The sequence below is a fragment of the Peromyscus californicus genome, unplaced genomic scaffold (assembly GCF_007827085.1).
Source record: "Peromyscus californicus insignis strain IS unplaced genomic scaffold, ASM782708v3 Scaffold_13__1_contigs__length_99412109, whole genome shotgun sequence".
Lineage (NCBI taxonomy): Eukaryota > Metazoa > Chordata > Mammalia > Rodentia > Cricetidae > Peromyscus > Peromyscus californicus.
In genome coordinates this window covers 80,874,669-80,895,906 of record NW_026294424.1, presented here as the reverse complement: position 1 = coordinate 80,895,906, position 21,238 = coordinate 80,874,669, and the positions used below count along the sequence as shown (strand labels likewise).

Below are 21,238 nucleotides of genomic sequence, written 5' to 3'. Positions count from 1 at the left end.
CCAGCCTCATCTACCTGCTAAGTTCCAGGATAGTCAAAGCTATAGGGTGGGACCCTGCCTAAACAAACAAACAAACAGCAAAACAGAACAAAACAAAACAAATTTGATTTTCATGGAGAATGAATCATAAGCAAGCTGACAGAGTGAGCTGGGAAAAATAATTGGATGTTGACATAAGAAAAGTAGACACATAGTTTATCTCATTATTACCAATCACCCACTCATCATAACCTGTTAACAGTACATATTTATTCTCTTGAATGACACAATTTTAGAGACATCCTTTATTAATACAGTTATCAAGTTAATTTGCTATTATGAGATTTATTTTTAGTATTGTCATTTTCTAGATTACATAATTATGTTCACAGAATCTTTGATAAAAACAGCCTTGTAAAGATAAGACTTATGACATGATGCATTATTTTTGGTGATATGAAGAATATAAAAAGGAAAGAAAAATTAGGAGACTAGTGAAGAGGTTTTATACCATTAAACACATTTCTTTTAGCATAGAAGAGGAAAATCTAAAAGATAGCCAAGGGACCATCACATCTTCTCCCTGAAAGTAAGAGAGAATAGAATTTCAGTACTAGTAAGTTCCTTTGAATAAAATTATTTAGCTTTTTTTGAAATTGCTTGTTAAAGAAACAAAAATATCTCACTGGAAGTTCTACACAGACCAGAGCTCACACTATACTGAAATACCTTTCAGATTTTACTACAATGACTTGAATTGATTTGCATGATACAAACAGCACATTAGTGATGCTCTTCTCTGCTGACTATGTTCCTAATGGCCCTTTTCATTTGAAGACTGTTCAATGTTGCTTCTTCCAGAAGAGTCAGAATTGGTTCATAAGAATTTGGAAGCACTTTATCTTTTAGTTTGCTCATTAAATGACATTGCTTGCCTTTCTATGTGTGTTTTTATTTGTAATGTAATTTCAAGGAAGACTTTCTAATAAACTAATAATGTAGCCTCAGTAGCCAATCAAGTTCATTTAGACAAACACCTAACTAACCCTGGTTATATTTAGGATATAATTAATTAATTTTGAAATTGCTCTGTCATTATACAATTCTTTTATTATTTTAATACTTTATTGAAAACAAAGGGATATTGACATTAACCTGCAAAGTGAAAAGATGACTTGAGAGTACTGACTATGTAGAGAGCATGCAAGTTCTTTTATATAGAAGCAATATACTCAGTATTTATGTGACTCATATAAAATTTATAGTATAGGCAGTTATGATTATAAAAAGTTAATTTTGATTTTTAAGACTTAGGCAAATCTTATAATTGGTATGGTCTTTGCAGACAGATATAAACACTAACTTGTTTCTCCACAATCATTATGCTAAGAATGCTTTGTTAATTTTCTGATGAATTTTTTCGTAAGAATTGTCAGGACATTTAAGCCATAACTTTGGCAAAAATACCTACCAAAACTTCCAAGTGATTAAGATAATGTCTTACGGTTCTCTTAGGTGATCAGTCTTGGCCTAGTGAGAAAGAACATTCACAGGAAGCTCATATTAAAATTAAAATCAAGTTACACTCTGATGCATTGATTTAAAATAATAATTGTTAGCTGTTTTTATCCAGAGTTAAGGCCATATATTGTATTACTTTTACTTTTATTACCATGTTTGACCCTATAAATTATGTTCTCATTAGATAAGATAATAATTAATTTCATAGAATGAGTCTTTGGTTACTCTACCTTCTGTTCTGGAAGTACTGGGGCAATAGTTGGGTCTAGAGCAGAAGTGAAAACATGGTCGGTGCTCAGTTTTGGTGAAGTGGAAGGCATGAAAACTCCTGCATTGTCACGCTTAAAGTTGACTGGTTCTCTTTGTGAATATAGAGGCCCTCCTTCTGTTGGCTGTAGAGATTAAGAACAGGACAAAGTGATTGCATCTTCAAGTAGATGTTTAAAACTGGGAAGAATATGAATCTAAAGGGTTGAGAGGCATCACATTAAACAATATGTGTCTTTACTATTTGTTTTTTTAGCTCAAACTGTCTTAGAAAGGTTGTGATTGTATTTCACAAATATGGCTATATATTAACAACTACTTTTAATTTATTCTTTGAGAATATCATACATGTATGCAAAGTGTTATGATTATATCCACCCCATAATTTTCCCTTCTAACTTCCTCTGGAGTCTCGTAGCACACATCTACCTCTCAACTTCTGGTCCTCTTCCTCTTTCTCCTCCCTCTTCTCCTGTTCCTCCTCCTCTTCTTCTTTTTTTAATGTACCCTACTGCATTCAATTAGTAATGTTATTAGACACATTGGTGTGGGTCATCCATTAGTGCATGGGTTAACCATCAGTGACTACATCACCAAAGAAAAATGACTTCCTCTCTCCAAGCCATGAACTGCCAGTAGTGCCTCAGCTTTTAAATAAGGACCAAAGAAGAGTTCCTGGAAAAAGTTTCTCAGTGAATGGTTGAGGAACTGAATGATTTAGATCTTGACTAACACAGATTACAGGGACAAGGTCAGTAATTGTTGATGTAACAGTATGTAGTAGTTTAAATGCAATTGGCCCCCATAAGCTTAGAGGGAGTGGCACTATTAGGAAGTCTGGCTTTGTTGGAATAGGAATGGCCTTGTTGGAGGAGGTGTGTCACTGTGGGGTTGGGCTTTGAGGTTTACTATGCTCAAGACACTGCCCAGTGTCTGGACATACTCCATCTTGCCTTCTGATAAAGATGTAGCAAGCACCATGTCTGCCTGATGCCACAATGCTCCCGCCTGAACATCTGAAACTGTAAGTAAGTCACCCCAATTAAGTGTTTTCCCTATAAGAGTTGCCGTGGTCATGGTGTCCCTTCACAGTAATAGAAACCCTAACTAAGACACATACATTAAAATGAATACTACTGAAAGAACTTTTAAGTTCTCACTAGCCAATTTCCAGTTACTGCAAGGTTTTGTAGGGAATCTTACCATCCCAGAAGTTTCAGGAGCTGTGCCTACAAAGGAGTCAGAAGCTAAATGTTGCTGTCCTCCTTGTACATCCTGAAGAGGCAGAAAGTTAAAAATGTCTAAATCTACAATGGATCAGTATACATTGTTTTGCCAACCAAAGTACTCAAGCACACCCCAACTTCTTAAGAGTTTAGATTTAAGAAAAAGAAAAGCAACTGTGAGTGGGAGAGAACTGTTCTGACACTCAGTTCTGCTTCAGGTCTGGAAGTCTGTAAAGCACTGACCTCAGGGAAGGCAGTTTCTGAACATGGTAAATCAGTTTGAATATGAGACTTTCTAATGTCATTGAAAGAGATGCATAAGAGAACAAGCACAAGTGTCCTTACATCCTGGCTCCTACTAGTGACCTGCTCTCCAGTTACAGCCTCAGACTTATTCCTTCTGTCTAATGCCTGAAGACATTCAGAGAACGCCCCTACTTCCTGAGCATGCCCATTTCTGAGCTAACTACTTCTTGAGGGTTCTGCCTCCAAAACCATCCAATGTAAGTTCTCTAAGTTCATGCAAGTCCATATAAGAAATCTTTCTATGGTTTCTTATGTGTGTCCCCATAGCAGTGTGTGGGTAGTTCTGACTTCGTCTGTCTAGAAGTGTGTTCTTGGTGTTTTTCATCTGAAAGATACCCATGTGTTTAATAGAGAACCAACTAGTTTGAAATATAGTTTTAGATAATAAAATTATGCATTTACTCACAGGTTCTGCTTGCTGTGGTATGTATCCAAATTGATTATAGAATGGTATCTGTCAGATTTTTGAAAAAGGTATTAGATTTATTGTGATAGTTTTTGTCATAAATTTCTGAGACATGATTATTTAAAATTAAATATATTTCATATCAATTAAATGCTTTTTGGAAGTCCACGTTTTAGTTTGCAAAAATCATCATTAAATGTTAAGACATCTTTTAACATGTATCGTGAGACATCTGAATTTAAATTAACTTCTCAAAATTTGTGCTAGATTTAGAAATTGAAATACATGGTTATCAAATTGTGCTTCAAGTTCTAGTGACCACAAGTACTTTTTTTTTGCAATCTTTCACATTTTTGTATTTTCATAATAAGCACATATGTGTATTTATATATAAATGATGAGTACTTGTAGATTCTGAATGTGAGAAAAATCCAATTCAGAAAAGAATCATTTTTGAACCTGGTTTTATTAGAACCATTTACTGACTTCATTCCTTGAGTATTCGTGTATTGCCACATTAGTCTACAGTGTGCTACCAGGAGAGACGCCATGTCCTATTCTGTGAGTTCAAGTGACTGAGTAGAGTACATGCACTAACCATCCTCAGTTATTCTTTTCTCAGGGTACTTACCTTTTTCTGAAATTGAACCAATCAGATTCAAACCAAACCCTCATTAGTACCTGTTCCTCAAATAGCTGTGGCCCTGTTTGCTGGGGTGATGATGTGACCACTTGTTGAGGTTGCTCCCAGGGCAGAAGCATGTAAACTGGGTAGTATCCAAGCATCTATGTGCAAACATAGAAGTACACAGGAGACTCCATTAAATCGGGATGAACAACATTTTTCACCCTTTTAATGTCAGTAACATTTAAAGCTGGCATTATAGGTATGAACTACCATTTCAAGCAAATTTGAACTGTGCATAGCAGTTTTACACTGGTTATCAAATTTAGAAACAACCTGTACCCGAGATGATACTGGACTTTTAAGGTTACATACTTAAACAATTTAGGATGCAGTAGATTCAACTAAATAAAGGGAGCATGCGTTCTTTTTAACAAATAACGTCTTGAAAATGTTATATATAGGTTAATATGTAAGTCTCTAAGGAGAGGATAGTCTGTGTAGTATATTTCCTATAATTTTGAGAATCATAGTTCTACAGAATATGGCATTAGAAGTTCTGCCATAAAGAGCACTGCTTCCTCCGGCAGAGGACCTGGTTTGCTTGCCAGCATACCCACGGTGGCTCACAACCATCAGTGACTCCAGTTCTAAGGCATCCAATGCCTTCTTCTGACTTCTTGAGGTGCTGCATGCACGTGGTGCACATGCATACACATAGGTAAGACACTCACTGACGCAAAATAAATAAATCTGAATTTTAGAATATTATAGAAACCCAGGAAGCAATAAATAAAGAAAAGCACCACCGCCCGTAGAGTCATATACTGGCTTCTAGTTATGTCTCTATGTGCTTGTACGTAAAGAATGTGTGGAAAATAAAGAGCATGGTACATGGGTACATTTTTCAATGCTGTTTAATGTTTTGTGTCATCAAATGATTATACTTGATATAACATTTGAAGATAATTGCTGCCATGTTTCTGAAATGAATACAATTTGCCTAATAAGTTTTTACCCCGGACAAAAGTAAACATCACCCATTAAGCATTCAGAAACCTAACAATGTTTGTCTGGTCAAGTTATGATATCTTGGGCCTAACGCAGGCTTAGGCATTTGTAATTTTCAAAATTCCCCACTAAGCTTTTGGTGTAGAGGCCTACTGGATTAGTGGTTTAAAAAGGGATAGAGGACTGACTTCTATTTCAGCTGTTTAGTTCATTGGGCTAAGATACTTAATCTCATTAAAACTATGTTTCCTGGGCCTTAACATGAAGTAATTGTGTTTGTCACATATCTGACTCTCTACATACTTAACAATATACAATGAGATAATGTCTAGAATTGTGTTATTATGTAACGGCAGTGGGAGTGAAACTTAATTGCATAATTATACTTCTAGAAGAGGCAAGTGGTACAACTTTGTTTGAACAAGTCAGCAGTCTTCAAATGAATAATGATTTATATATAGCCCTATCTGAATCTGATGTATTATACAATTAATTATCCTAATATCAACAGGGTTTTCTATGTTAACATAATAAATTTATTAGTTAATGTCAGTTTATTTTTTTTTATTGAAGGGGAAATTTTCATTTAATTATAGTGTGGACTCAAATTATAAATACTGCATACAGGAGCCTGGGAAAGTTTCAGTGGAGTTTTATAACATGAATAATGTGTGTTAGTGCTATAATAAAATATAATTATTATGATGTTTGCTATTTATATCTACATATCAGATATAAATGCAAGATTCTCCAAAACAAAATTTGAGAGGGTACAAGGTCAGCTCATGGTATTGCTCTTTAGTTGTTCCCCAGTGGTGGCACTTAAATACAGAGACGACGTGATACTGGGCTTTCTTCCCTTCTCCATCATGATGTCATAGGTACCCATGGGTCCCAGAGATCCTTGTTAGCTGTCTGCTGTTAAAGAATCAAGGAAGCCCAGCATCAGCAGACGTCTAGCGGCCAATGATGGTGCCTCTAGCTAGTGATGGGTGCTAAACAGGTGTGAAAGCCCTGATGCTGGCTGGAGACCTAGGGGAACAAGAGGGTGTACTATGGAGAGTACAATGAGCCATTTCTGTGTTAGTCACGGAATTCTTTTCACTCACCTGTGTTTGATCTTGAGGCACTTTAAAGGGAACCACATAGGACATCTAAAGAAAACAAACAGAGTAACAATTCCAGAAAATCATATAAGCAAATCATACTCTTGACCTGTTACTTAAACTCCCCCCCCCCCCCCCCAGACAGGGTTTCTCTGTGTAGTTTTGGTGCCTGTCCTGGATCTTGCTCTGTAGACCAGGCTGGCCTCAAACTCACAGAGATCCGCCTGGCTCTGCCTCCCAAGTGCTGGGATTAAAGGCGTGCGCCACCACCACCTACCTACTTAAAATTCTTGATCTGTTTTCCCTGGAGCTAACTTCCCATGTATCATTTGCATTAGAAATATTCCACCAAAGTTTGTCTTCTACACGAGTTGCAATTTATGCAAATTATGCATCCACATGTTGTTTTAACTCCTGACTACTGACTATATTCTAGGATAAATAATTTTAACGTTATTTTTAAACTAAAAACCAGAAAATACAAGGAAATACTTTCTGTGGTGAGTGAAAGAGCATAGAAGAAACAAGACATAAGAAGACTTCTGTCATATTTCAAAGCTAATTCACAACAACCTTTATGTTCTGTCTTACAACAAGATGGAAGAGGCTCAACTTACAAGGTTAACACCCTGTTGGGTCTGTGGTGGTGTCTGCAGCTGTGAGAGTTCTGGCTGGCCAGCCTGGCCTCCTTGGGCAAACCCAACCTGTCCTGAGAAAGGTAGCTGATTTGGGAATAGCCCAGCCAAACTCTCTAGTGTTGAGAGTGGGAACTGTGGGCGTCCTGGGACCTGAGCCTGCTGCTGCTGCTGTTGCTGCTGCAGAAATCCAGGGAAGGAAGGAATCCAGGAGTTAAATGCACTCTGTGAAAAACAAAGATAGAAAGGGAATATTATTCTCTCATATCAAAAGAAAAGAGCTTGAAATCAAGCCTGAGTAATAAAGACAAAAATGTAGACAATTTTTATAATTCAAGTGTTATAAAAAGATGGCATCTCGATTAATTATAAACCTCACAAATTGTGAGGTTTTCAACTGTCATGAGAAATATGGGATGCAACGAATTGATAAAAAGAGCACAAGTTTCTTCAGATATTTGATTGGATTCATTTTTTTTTTTCGTTTCTACTCCTCTTGGTTGGCTAGGTACGGCTTTGTTTTAAAATAGTTAACTATCTCAAAAGTCATCAGAATTAATGCTAGGCACATACCAAATTCTTAACAATATAAATGGATGGGATGCATTTTGTTTTCATTCCATACCATAAGAAATGCTCGTTAGAAATACATTCCCTCTGAATTGATTATTTACATAGCGGTACCTGATATTGCAGTGGCAAAAGTTGACCATTATTCAGATTCAGGAGTAACTAGAGAAGGAGAGACAGTAGGAGAATGAGACAACTATGTCTTCTGAAATGTTTTCCACAGAGAGAGTACAAGTCAGAGTTAGTTGATCAGCTTCTGGGGTGAAGTGACACATCTCTCCACTAAGACTGCATTAAATCACAGCGATTAGAGGTTAGAGTTGAAAACACGGGCCGGGTTTAACAATGCTGCCCCTGCTATGTGTGAGACTGCACAGTTTTAGCTTATGCCAGTGGTTTCGGTATTTTATGTTTATACATCTGTATTTAATACCCATATCAGTACTACTGGAACAAAGCATACAGGTGGTACTGTGTTTGGAGAACTTATGATTACACAAGGAAAACAAAACAACCCTTTAGGAGCTACCTGGTAGACAAAGAAACCTTGTGGCTTGGAAATAGGTTTAGAGATGTCTAAGACCTGGATGCAGACTTTTATCTCTTCCCAACGTGTTTTCACTTATAGAACACAGAAGAATGTTTTAATTACTTAAACTAACCTCATGACTGTTGCTAGCAGACAATAGGCGCTGTGAGACAAGCTAAAAAAAAGAAAAAAGAAAAAAAGAAAAATGGTGAAGGAAGGGAATTGCATAGGTTTACATGATGAATTTAAAAGCACCATGAACCACTTACCGGGGCTGAAGTTGTAGCTCCTATGAGTCCAAGAAGAATTATAATTTTCATTTTCAGATGATATACCTACATGATAAGTTGCAATACTTAGCTTTAAAACATACTCTTTGCTTAAAATTTCATGACAAAAATAAAGGCATGATTTGACGATGTTGTCAAATCCAAGTAGTTGCTGAGTCAGTTTCTCTATATTTCCTTATGTTTTATGACTCAAAACAAAACGTCATCTTTATGGCTATCTCTCAATGTAGATATTTATGGGGAAATTGTTTGCTTGACCATAAAGCTCATTTCGTGGCAGGTGATGTGGCCAGATCACTGTTAGCCTCTGATTGAAGGGAATGCATTCTCCAGTCCATGGAGCCCCCTGCCTGGGGTCAACTGACTGGGTCTTTATTATTAGAATGATCTTAATATCTGCAGTGAAAAAGTATCACAACAAAAATCTAAGAGTCCCAAGCCAAGGAAAGAATTTCAATTAGAAGTCGACTAATATTCATGATTGTTAACGGCAGTGGTTGCAGCCTTGTTTTCCTAATCCAGGAAAGGAAAAGGTAAAGAGCAGCAGTCATCCATACTGTAGCTGCTGGATACTTCTTATCTCTTGCCTCTACCTTCAAAATTTCCCACTGTATTTCACATCGCAGACACAGACACACATTAGGATGACCACGGTAGCGTATCAGAGTTTGGTTCTTAAAATATCAAAGCAAAGATTTTTGAAATCTTACCTTACTCCTTTGTAAGATCTGTGTCCCTTTCTTTCTCAGCTCTGCTCTTCAGATCATCTCTTAAAATTTAAAACCCATCTTTAGAAAAAAAGGGACCAATCATGATTGAAAGGGACCAGTGATTCAGTGGGTTTTAGACAATGGCTTAGCTAATAACCCCTTTCCTCCTCATCATCATGGTGTATGGACTCCCACACCCTAAGTGATGTTTTCAATTACCCCTGAGACATTTTTTTGTGATCACTCTTGGTTTCTTCTTGGTCATGACTAACTCCCCAGGGCTAATTTTGTTCCACTCCTTTTATCATCTTAAAAATGGATGCCTCAAATAAGTAACCCCAAACTCTTCACTAAATTCAAAACTACATGATTTTTTTTTTTACTTTGATAAGAAAATTCAGATTGCAGATAGACCACAAATCTTAGTGAAAATGCAAAGCTTAGTTGGTAGGAAATATTATTCAAGGCTCTGTTATTAGGCTGAGGTAATGTGAACTAGATTCACTTTTTAGATTTTTTTTTTTAATTGAAAATAGATTCTTCTCTCCTACAATACATTCAGACCATAGTTTCCCCTCCCTCTACTCCTCCAAGCTCTCCCTGGGCATCTCTCCTCTTCCCCAGGTCCATATCCCCTCCGTTCCTCTTCAGAAAAGAGCAGACCTCCAAGAGACAACAACCAAAATGATAAAACAAGATACAATAAGACAAGGCAAAAGCCCTCATGTTGAGGCAGGACAAGGCAACCCAATAGGAGGAAAAGAGTCCCAAGAGAAGGCAAAGGAGTCAGAAACACATCCACTCCCACTGTGGGGATCATTTCTATAGTTTGTCACTTAAACTTTTTGAAAATAGTAGTGAATATCCTTCTTTTTATGAAATAAAATCCTAAAACGTCTGAATTTCTAGATAACTATGAAATGAACATTGTTAAATTAATGAACATGGAGCACAGTTGCCTACAATTCTGTATATTGAAACTATAACAGTATCATTGACTACATATCATTATTTAAATTTATTTATTAAAATAGTTGAATGTTTAGAGCGTTTGCCAATATCTTAGTATTCTATGCTCTAATATTCTAGAATCACAAGCACTGTGGCAATGAATTATCAATTAATTTACATTGTGGGGGAATTACTTGGTTAGTTTGATCTTACCATGTAGTAAAACAAAGCAAATGGCTTTCTAAAACAAAGTTTTATCTTTCTTAGTAAGTTGGTGCTTACTATTTGAGGATTAGTTATTTATGTAGCAAATGGAAACCATTAAGAACCAAACTATTAGTTAAAACAACACAACCTTTTTCTGTATAAGAGAAGTTACCACTAGGTTTTATGAGTATAAAAAAAAAATTCCCAAGATTAGGTATTTAGACCGTGCTAGAATGTGATAGCTAATTTACTGAAACTTGGTACTTAGTGTAATAACCACACTTGCTTCAAAAATGCAGCCAATTATTGTGTGGGCAAATAGGTAGGTTTTACGTTTCTTGATGTGTGTATCTATTATATATATTATAGAATTATAGAATTATATATATATATATATATATATATATATTTCGTGTGTGTGTGTGTGTTGTGTGTGTGTGTGTGTGTGTGTGTGTGTGTGTGTGTGTGTGTGAGAACAGACTGGTTTATTTTGAGTATTGTCAAATTAAATTAAATATACTGTAAGTCAGCAACCACTTGAGAATTTCTATTACATCCTGCAGGGCCCCAGGCAGCTAACCCTACTACTGAGCCAGGAACTTGCCAAGGCTTTATACTAAACAGAGATGAAGCTATCCTGAGATGAGTAGTTTCATCATGCTTTATATTCAAAATCTGAAGATACTTGTGAATGGCTTGTTTTATTTTCCTTTATTTAAAATTTCCATAGGTTGAATATTTTAAAGAAAAGTACCTAAGGGGCTGGAGAGAAGGTTCCATGGTTAAAACATTTGCTGCTTTTGTAGAAGACCTGGGATTGGTCCTCAGCACCCACATTAGGTGGCTCAAACCTGCATGTAACCATAGCTCCAGGGGCTTCCCACTCTCTTCTGGTTACCACGGACACCACCAGCACACACATGTGCCCATACATGTACTCAGGTACACACAGAGGCATATATAATTAAAAACAATTTAAAAAGTAGTTAAAACTTTCCTTATACATAAAGGTTGAAACAACTGGGAAGCAACAGGCCATGCCTTAGTACAGGACAGCTTCCAAGTCCCTATATCCTAGTAAGCAATTGATACACCTGAGGGGAGACTAAGGCCTGGTTTACATACTGCAGTATGCACGTTGTCTGTGTCTGTTTGTCTTAGTAAACTTTGTTGTACACATTTTCATCTCTATAATTGTGTCATTTACCTAGAACATACTTCATTACATTTTGCTGAATAAATGGTTTACTTCATTTAGGAGAGGGAAAAGATGGAAAGATCCTGAACAGTGGCATTCAGTACAGGTTAAGGTTCAAGCACACAGGATGAAGAACTCCAGACAGATATGGTCACTGTAACATCACTATTTTGTTTCCCTTCAATCACCAGCACACACAAAAATCCTTTATTCAAAAACTGCATTCTACCGCCAAGAGCTTATGACTGTTGTGAGAGGTATCAGTGAAATTATAACTGTGCTCTCTCTCAATAACTTAAAGGATGAAGTTGCTCAGCTTGTTCTTTCAATGTGTTATCTTTGATCCCCCTATTAACCATCCTGAAGAATCAGTCAAGAGACTCACAGAATATAGTTGTAGATCTGACCACTGTTCTGTGGATCATGAAAAAAAAATCTGGATTTTAGCACTCCTTAAAATAAAATTATTATTATTTTTTGCAACACATGAGCTATGGTTTCCCAGAACTTCTGACACATATTAATGCAGTAGTTACCTGTGCCAATGAGAGAGATGAGGTTCAGGAGGCCCAGTGTCTTCATTCACTACTTATTCATTGACACAAGTAGTTACTGGGAAGCTTCTGTAGCCCATGTGCTTGCCAGGCACCAAAGGAACCTTGGTATGAACGATAAGAGAATGGTTTCAGTCTCTAAGGGAATGTAATTTTCCTTCACTGTCAAAAAATGTGAGCGATGGGGCTGCAGAGAGCTCAGCAGTTAAGAGCACTAGCTACTCCCTGCCTCCTGTCTGCCATGTGGTGGAGGGGGCAAGGGAAATGCCCTCCCCCACCTTGGCCTGTCACCTATGATAGGTGAGGGAGCTAAGTCTCCCCCTTACCAGCTGCAGCACTCGGGAAAGTGGGCCCTGCACCTTGCCTGGGCAGCACAGCAGAACTGACCCTATTGACAGGGATGCAGGTGAGGTGAACCAGTCGGAGAACGTGAGTATGGGAGATCTGGCTCTGCCCTTCATCTGCCATATTGTGGGGTGGGAGGTTGAAGAGATGCCCCCCATCCCCATCCCCACCTCTGACCACCTGTGAGGGGTAGGAAAGCTGTCCAGGCCCCTTCTCCAGCTATAGCATCCAGGAGAGTGGCCCCTGTACCTTGCCGGGGCAATACGGTAGAGCTGGCTCTGATGGTGTAGGTGTTGGAGAGCTGACCCCTACCCTGAGGGTATGAAAGCAGGAGGTCCTGCCTCTTGTTCATTGTTGCAAGGGATGAAATAGCCTGGGGCAATGCTGGAGAGCTTATCCTAGCGGTGAGGATGGGGGAGAGCTGATGGGCTGACCAACCCTGCAACTACCCAGGCCCAGAACCCGGGTTATGAGTTGACCCACTAACATCCATCCCATCTATGATTTGCTGGAGCATGTGAAGGGGTCAGTTCTGCAGACCCAAAGCTGCAGGATCTTCACAACACAGGGCAACAACAGTATACTCAGGAATAGTCCTGGTGAGGACCCAGCATTGATGGTGTAGTAGAAATTAAACACCTCCAACCAGACCAAGGACTCTGCAACGAGCACTGGCCAGTAAGGATACCTGGGCAAAGGGGTTTACCGCGTGACCCACTGTGTCACGCTACAGCTTCCATGACGAGATTTTTAAGTTTTTCCCGTTTTTTAAAAAAAGATTTCACCTTTTTCCTCTTAAATGTTTTTTGGGCATGGTGGTGCAGGGGCGGAAGGTGGATGCGAAGGGACATACATCGAAGAATATTTTATTTGAGACTGTGTTTGCAAGGGCAGAGGGAGGATACGAAGGGATGGGGAAATGAATGGGATAGAGATGGATAATGTGAAAGAGACAAAAATAAATAAAAAGGAAGTTAAAAAAAAAAGAGCACGGTTACTCTTCCAGAGTGCCTAGGTCGGGTTTCTAGCACCCATGTGGCAATTAACAACTGTCTGTACCTGTAGTTCTACAGAATCCAACCCCACTGTACAGCTCCCATGGGCACCAGGGCAGGCAAGTGCCTCACAGTCATATGCAAAATACCTACGTACATGAAATAAAAGTAAAGTAGGTAAAAAAAGAAAGGACCAGAATTGTGGTTAGAATTCTAGTCTTTTTACTAGTCTTTTTACTAGTCTTTTTACTACTTTTTACTTTTTACTTTTATTCTTTTTACTTTTGCCTTTTGATTCTTAATCTAGCATTCTTTCTAAGGCATATAAATATCTAACTTGAGAGGAAAACACACAATACCATAATAATTTATCACTAATTGGAAAAGTATAAATAAAAGTGAGTTTATATATTCTCAGAAATGAATTGTGATTTAACTCAATGAGGTCAATAAGTTTTTGTGACCAAGAGTTACCTTATTAGTAGCTTTATCAGAAAACCACGGAAGAAAAATACCAAGTTTTATCTTTTCAGTTATGTGGATGTTTGTTTATAATTTCTGTGAAACTCTACTAAGTTATAGTAAATCACACTATTATAACTTTCTGCAAAGCATATGCCACTGACTGATGACTAATGTATCTAATTATTTTGTTTATCTGGTGTTTTAATCTTTAGCATTATTAAAACTAAATTTTCATACTTTATTTTTTACCTCTAGTGCACAACTTCATTAGATCAGGACTTCTGTATTGCTCACTGCTTATTCTTGGTACCTCCTCTAAACACACTTCTCAAATATTTGTTGAACAGTCGAATGATGACTTATAAATTCTAGACACATTTTACACAATGGCATTAAATATTAAAGCACTCACAAATATTGTCATAAAATATTTAGCAAGACATTTATATTGCTTAACATAATTGCTCTTCTCTATAGAAACTCATTTCAAATGAGTGAATTATAATATAATTATTTAGATGGATTTTTATATTCTAAGCAGAAACTATACATGCAGTTTAATTTAAATTTTTTCCTTATGTTAGACTATTGCATCGTTTCTGATGCTTATGTAAGAAAAAGGAGTGGAGATTTGTAATTATATGCTTCCAAATTTTTCTATGTTTCAGCAACTAATTTTTTCCTACTTGAATACTGAATCTGAATGTTGCGTGACAGAGAGGTGGATATGGAGGAAATATTGGCAGATAAAATGATCAGAAGTCGGAGAAAGTTACAAATGTGAAGCTGTGAAAAATGACGCTGGAACCTGAGTCTGTAAGTCTGTCAGATAAGCTAATGTTATGGGATCGATGTGGGTAAGCCTGCAGAACTAGACATCAGTTTGTCATCCTGCTCCAACTTTGGAAATATTCCCCTAACGTTTTAGCATTACTCATTGGTTATCCATAGTCACATAATTTTGTGACCTAAATAAATAAGTAAATGCCTCAAACACTCAAAACTCCCCAAATTGAAAACAAAACCAACAATAACAAAACAATAAAAGGTGTCTGATTTGAAGCAACTCCAAATTTCCTTCATGTTATTATTTCTACCAAGTTGAATTTCAAGCTGTTGTTTTACAATGGGCTATTCACTGTTGAATCTGAAGAGAAAGAAGCAGCAGATCTGGCACATCATTGTCTTTATTATCTAAAGAACTCTTCAAATAACCAATAACATGGATTTGTTGCTTCCATAGTACTTTATAAGGTGCCCCGCAAACAATGTGGCAATACTGCTGTAAGTTAGAGTGCCAAGAATCAGGTTCTTGGCTATGTGGTATGAATGTGTTTTCTCATTGAATCCCCCTATGCTCCTGCAAAGTATGGTTATCATCATTAAATTGAAAAGAAAACAAATTCTAAGGTTAGTTTGCTAAGTATGGCCTAGTTCTTCAGCAGTAGAGTTCAAGTTTAACTGTTTATGAGCTTAATACTTGTTTCAATATCATAGACTTTCTATTTACTTGAGACCAAAACACTGGATAGTTTTCTCAAGCATTTTTTGATTCTGTTGGTTAATATTTTTATTTGTACTTTGAGAGTTTTATATAAGATGTTTGGATCATATTCAACCATTCCCCAACTCTTCCCAGACATACACCTCCTACCCACCAAACTTTATGTCCTTTTATTTCTAAATCCGACTAGACCAATTTATGCTGCCCAGATATTCTTAGATGGGTGTTCTTCCACTGGAGAGTGGTTGGCTTACCAGAAGCTGTACTCTCAGAATGATTAGAATTTTCTTTGAGGATTTGGTGAAAATTCCCCAGATCTCTTACATGCTACAACCCCCATATATATTCTTTAAATCAATACCTTCTAACTTACGAATTTTCTGTGACTAGTCTTAAGTTGTTAGAGGATTTTCTCAGCTATAGCTGTCAAGTAGGCAATTTATTTTTGCTTCTTCCAGAGACTTAAGCAGCTTGTATCTGTCATGAGGAAATGAATCCAGGATTGTTCCAGTCATCATTGTACTTAGTTGAGATCACTAAACATGAAGGTCACTCAGTAATAATGCTTATTGTTCAGGTTCTGTTTTAGCTAAGAAGCATAATATTTCTCTGTTCCATTTCCAAGGAGCCTTTCTACCTGCAATAACAATTACTGGAAGCAACCAAAGCCAAGAACTAAGAAGCTGGAATCACAGGCAACTTCCTTCTCTTAGAATGTTTTTAGAAAGAGAAGCGCCAGAATTCATGAGCATCTGTTGCATCAGTAGGCAGACTTATTTACAAGTTGTATCAATTTATATTTTTATCCAATAAGAAGTTCTTGTGATTTATGATATTATTTGAAAAGATTGCTCCTTCTTTTTTTTGCTATGCTATGACTGCATTGGAGACATTAAGAATCTCAATTCTGTATGGCATTATTTCAAGGATATTTTGGCTCTCCTGTGGTCTATTCTTCCATATGTAGATGTGGATCCCTGACATGCAGACCATCCCTGCATTCTGTTATAAAACTTCACACTTGGAACCATTTTCTGAAGGATGATATTGATTAAGATATAAATAACACATCATTTATCTAACATGCAGACTGTGTCAAGCCCTGTACAGATGTTTTATTTGTATGAGTCAGTTCAATTGCACTACTTCTCACCACAACCCTAAGACATATTTAGATGTGATTTTGATGCTCTCATTTTCAAGTGAGGAACACAAGGCTCATTAGGATTAAAAAGCCTTATCAAGCATATATGGATGAGGTCCAGTCCCAGAATCTGAACTGAAATCTAACTCCAGAATAGTCTTAGAAAATCACATTAAAACATGTGTGCTGGGAGCGATGATCCTCTGGCACATGAGGTCTCACAATGCATGTGAGATCACACTCTTATTAATATATGTTTCTTCTATTATTATTGTATATACACATAAGAATCAAAAACATTAAAACAGTGCAGATAAATTATTACTAAAACATCTCACAGATGATTACAGTATCCTAGAAAAATGTCACCTCATGATTTCATTCACAAGACAGAAACTGAAAAAAAAATCTTGTAGATAAACCATTAAAAAGTGTTACTAAATAGAATCTAACCCAAAAGGTATAAATGAACATTTTTTTAACCGATTAACAAAAATCAGTGAAAAAGTATTACCATTTAAAATTTGCTAAGTGAATTACTGGTTTCTACAAAGAAGACCAAAGAGTTCCATGAATAAACATTGTGTAATGATTTATGGGCTGTCTGAGGATGGGTTATGCCTAAGACCCAGCTTTCAATAAGTATTAGGTTGGGCAGAACTGCCTCTCTTAAAAACCGAGGTGACTGAAATAACTAGTGTGGAATAATTTGGGGTCAGTGAGGTTGATGTTTGGTTGCAAGAACAGCAGGAGGAGGTTGACTGCTGGGGTACTCTCACTAGCAATTACTCATCTTTAGTTCCATGGAACACAAACTTCACTGAGTGGCTGTGTTAATTATTTCTCCAGCAAAGCTTGCCCATTAGGTTTCCATGTTGAAATAGCAATTTGATTTGCTTAGGGCCTTCATAAAAATTCTAAGCTCAGAATAACACAGAAAGTTAAAATAAGTCAAAAAAACCTATTCTAATTAAAGATAGTTAAAGGTACTTTTAATATCTGCCTATAAAATACACTTATGCAAGAGTATAGAATTGAAATATAGGAAAGCATTTCTTCATTGTACATATCATGGATACTTTGGAAAAATGACCTTTAGTTCTAAAAATCAGATGAGTTTTATCTTGGCATGGGTAGATGAGTAAAGGTTGAGTCCAGAGAGGAAGAACTGTTAAGATCTGGCCTGGAACTAATTCTGTTCATTTAGAAGGATGTGCTTGAGAAATCTTTGGCAACCCCTATGTGGTATTGAGAAATTCTCAGTGGAGAATTTCAAAAAACTAAATGCCCTATTCTTTGCTTGAAAGGTCAAGCTAATACTTAGTAATTCAAGGGAATATCTTCCATAATGATGCATTAATGTCTGAGTGGGTGGGATAGTTGGGGTTTCTGAAAGTATGACCACCACGAGACACCTGGACCAGGAGAAGTAAAGCTGGCAAAATGGCTGCTGTTTCAGAAGTACAAAACTGTGAGTTCCAAACCTCCATTTTCATAAGTGCTTCAATCTGATGCTTATAACATGTAAATCCTGTTTGGATAAAAACATTGTTAGGAGAAGGCTCTGATGAAATGCAGTGTGGTGGTTCATTGGGGTACTAGTGACTACCACTAACGTGTGGATATGATAAACTTTTACATAGCTAGTTCATTTTATCTACCTAATTTATTTTCTGTACATGGCTGCTTAGTAGCATGAGCTCACCTTATGATGGCTTAGCTCTGGCTGTCATTTCATGCTCTTAATAGCTATATAACTTTGGCAAAATTCTAATTACTCTGCATCTATTCTTATCTCCATAAAATGGGACAAACTATAAATTCATAGGATGTCTACAGAAAGTGAGGAATGTTGTTCACAATTATAATGACCCTGACAAAGCCAATGTAGAGAAAATGTGACACTGCTTGTTCTCACAGGGAGAAGGCTACACAAGAAAGGTCTCTAAACTGACTTATCTGTGTGTGAGCCATCAAGGCAATAAAAAAATCACCAGGTTTAATGAAGAAAAGTTACTTAGGTAAAAATCAATTTGATCAGTTAAAAGTCACCAATACTATTGTATACATGCCTATTCTCCTCTTGTCTCATTTATTGTACCCACTTTGCTAAACCATAGTATCCCCTATTAAAATGAAGACATAGTTCTTCAACCAAAATTATTTATTGAGTACTAGGAATAATCCAGAAAAATTTCACTCAGATAATTACTTATGAGCAAGTGAGTGATACTTTTTTGTGTGAAGATTAATAAAAGAAAACTGTGGGTGTGTGCATTAAGGGTAAGTTGACATGATAAGTCCTAATCTCTATCTATCTATCTATCTATCTATCTATCTATCTATCTATCTATCTATCTATCTGTTATGTGCCTTTTTTGTGTTAGGGGCTTAAGCAGTGTAAGTTTGCCCATAATTCCCTGTATATTCCAAGAAAGCCTGAACACTTCCATCCTCCTGCCTCAACCTCCTGAGTGCTGGGATTACAAGTATGTGCAACCATATTCATCTCTGACAAAACTTTATAATGCAGAAAATCCTGGAGCTGGGACATGGAGGCAGGGAAGAGTCCTATCAGGCAGATACACAAGGAAAGAACATGCTAAGCATCGTGTATCATGTGCAAATATGTTGGACATGAGATAACTTGATAGTTTGGGGATCATTACTAATTCAGGATAATTGGGATGTAAGATACTTGTGAATTGATAGGAGGTGAGGTAGAGACAGTAGTTAGGGGTCACTTCATGAAGGATTTTCTTAGACAAATAAATATGATTGAATTTCATCCTGTTGGCAACTGGCATGTATTAATTAAGCAAGGCAATGTATGCACCACCTGTTAGTAATGTCTAGTAAGTATTTCCATTCCTCATCCCAGTACATTTCATGGTCTAGTTTGCAGCGTTTACACTCGGTGATTTGCTTTGATCAGCTAAATATGAGTGAGAAATATATGTTACTTCTGGCCAGACGCTTTAAGATAATGTACTGTTTTCTTTCTGTGGTGGCCACTGGCAATGTTCCAGAAAATAGCTATTCATCAACTTCAGTTTTTCAGTCTGGATTCCCCAGGGTCAAAAACTGTCTAGTGGAGTTTAGAGAAGATCTGCAGCGCAGGGGAAGGGAGAGACAAACAGTCGAAATTGGTGAGATTTCAGGTCATTTGTTGCTGCAGGTTGCTTCTTCGTTATTAGTGTTAGGATTACAGTTTTGCGTGATCATTCTGGAAGAAGTGTTGCAGACAGACTCAAGCAAGCAAATGAAGAGGCAATGCACCTCATCATGTGTGCTTCGGCAAGAGCAGAGGTCCCGGCCATAGGCTGTTTTGTTACTTATAACTGTATGGTCAAGGAGTCATCTGCTATCTTCAAGGAAGCTGTTTTCAAAGGCCAGTGACATCTATTAAAATCAGCCAACTCTGGTATTCACTTATACAGTTATCTACACATGGTGACAAAATCTGAATGAAAAAGTAGAGAGAGAGAGAGAGAGACAGAGAGACAGAGAGACAGAGAGGTCACAAAGACATTTGAATCATGAATCTCTGTAAGTTTCCTTATTCCTTTCAGATTCCCCTGTCCTTGACCCTTTCTTATGACTTTTTTCTCCCTTTTACTCTTACAGAGGTTTCATCCCAGGGTCTTTCCAGTGAGGGCAGTTATTGACATCCTTGCTCTGAAATATTTTACCTGTATTTCTGGTGACAACCTACTCTCTTGAGACCTTATTTTCCTATCCTTAATTATAACTAGTAACTATGATAGTATCATTTGATTTGTGGAATTACTATGAGAATTAAAATACATAATCCAAGAAATACTTTATATACTGTTTGAAGTACAGGGAGTCCTCTTTAAGAAGCCCCGTCCATAGTCATCATTAATCATGCTGACACTTGCAATGCATTCTTGTGAGGCTCTCATTTCTTAGTATGCTTAAATGCAAGGGCATCAATTTCCAACAGTGATTCCAACAGATATTCTCTCTAGTTTCCAAACACTTCTCCCTGAAGTCATGTAACCTTTCTCCTTATCTGATTTCAAAAATCAAGTCTCCCATACAGGAATGCTAAATTTGAATAAAATGATATATGGAACCAGAGACTCGAGCAAATGTGTCTTTCTATATCCTGGTGAGTCTGATCTTTGAATATTTTGTCTAAATATTTATGTGGCTAATTGAAAAGAAGTAGAATTCCATCATACGTAAGTGCTTGCCATGAATGATGCATGCAGCAACTTAGAATGTTGTACTGAGATGAATTTTAGGGTGCTAAATAAATTTTAATGGCTGAAATGGGTACAGTGAGGCCCTGGGGAATTGCAACTGTCAACACCAAAGCTGGTTAAATATTAGCTCATTCAAACTCCCTGGGCTGCAGCTCAGTGGTACACTGCCCAGCCCTCTACCACATGAGGGCACTCTCTCCACCAGCTGTATGTTTGATTATTTCCATTAATGTTCTTTTTTCTTATAAAATGCAAACTTCATATTGTCGTGAAGCATTTCTAAATTTTTCAGATAAAGATTCCTGACCCTCCAAATCCAAATAATTGAACATATGCTTCATCTCAGTCAATTATATGCATTGAAGAAACTGGAAAAGTTATAGATTCTTGGATTAAAAAAATAAAACATTTCAGGGTGATTTATGGTCATTTAACTGCTAGGTAATGGTAAATGTGGCTTCA

The 21,238-nt window shown here is 37.1% G+C and overlaps 1 protein-coding gene across 1 annotated transcript; it reads right to left on the bottom strand.

Moving 5' to 3' along the window:
- Nucleotides 1-1,721: 1,721 nt before the first annotated feature.
- Nucleotides 1,722-8,501, bottom strand: Odam (odontogenic, ameloblast associated). Its single transcript, XM_052735828.1, has 9 exons — nt 8,451-8,501; nt 8,315-8,356; nt 7,767-7,814; nt 7,065-7,307; nt 6,451-6,495; nt 4,387-4,491; nt 3,706-3,753; nt 2,971-3,042; nt 1,722-1,892 (listed from the first exon to the last, which is right to left on the bottom strand). Exons 1-9 carry the CDS (start codon nt 8,499-8,501, stop codon nt 1,722-1,724), a joined length of 825 nt encoding a protein of 274 aa, XP_052591788.1.
- Nucleotides 8,502-21,238: the final 12,737 nt, after the last annotated feature.

What these genes read in the sequence shown, in the direction of transcription:
- Odam (XM_052735828.1), bottom strand. Translation starts at nt 8,501, where the DNA reads ATGAAAATTATAATTCTTCTTGGACTCATAGGAGCTACAACTTCAGCC. An exon ending in CACAGCTATTTGAGGAACAG is followed by an intron (nt 3,754 to 4,386) that starts GTACTAATGAGG and finishes AAAATCTGACAG; the next exon opens with ATACCATTCTATAATCAATT. An exon ending in TACCACAGCAAGCAGAACCT is followed by an intron (nt 3,043 to 3,705) that starts GTGAGTAAATGC and finishes CTGCCTCTTCAG; the next exon opens with GATGTACAAGGAGGACAGCA.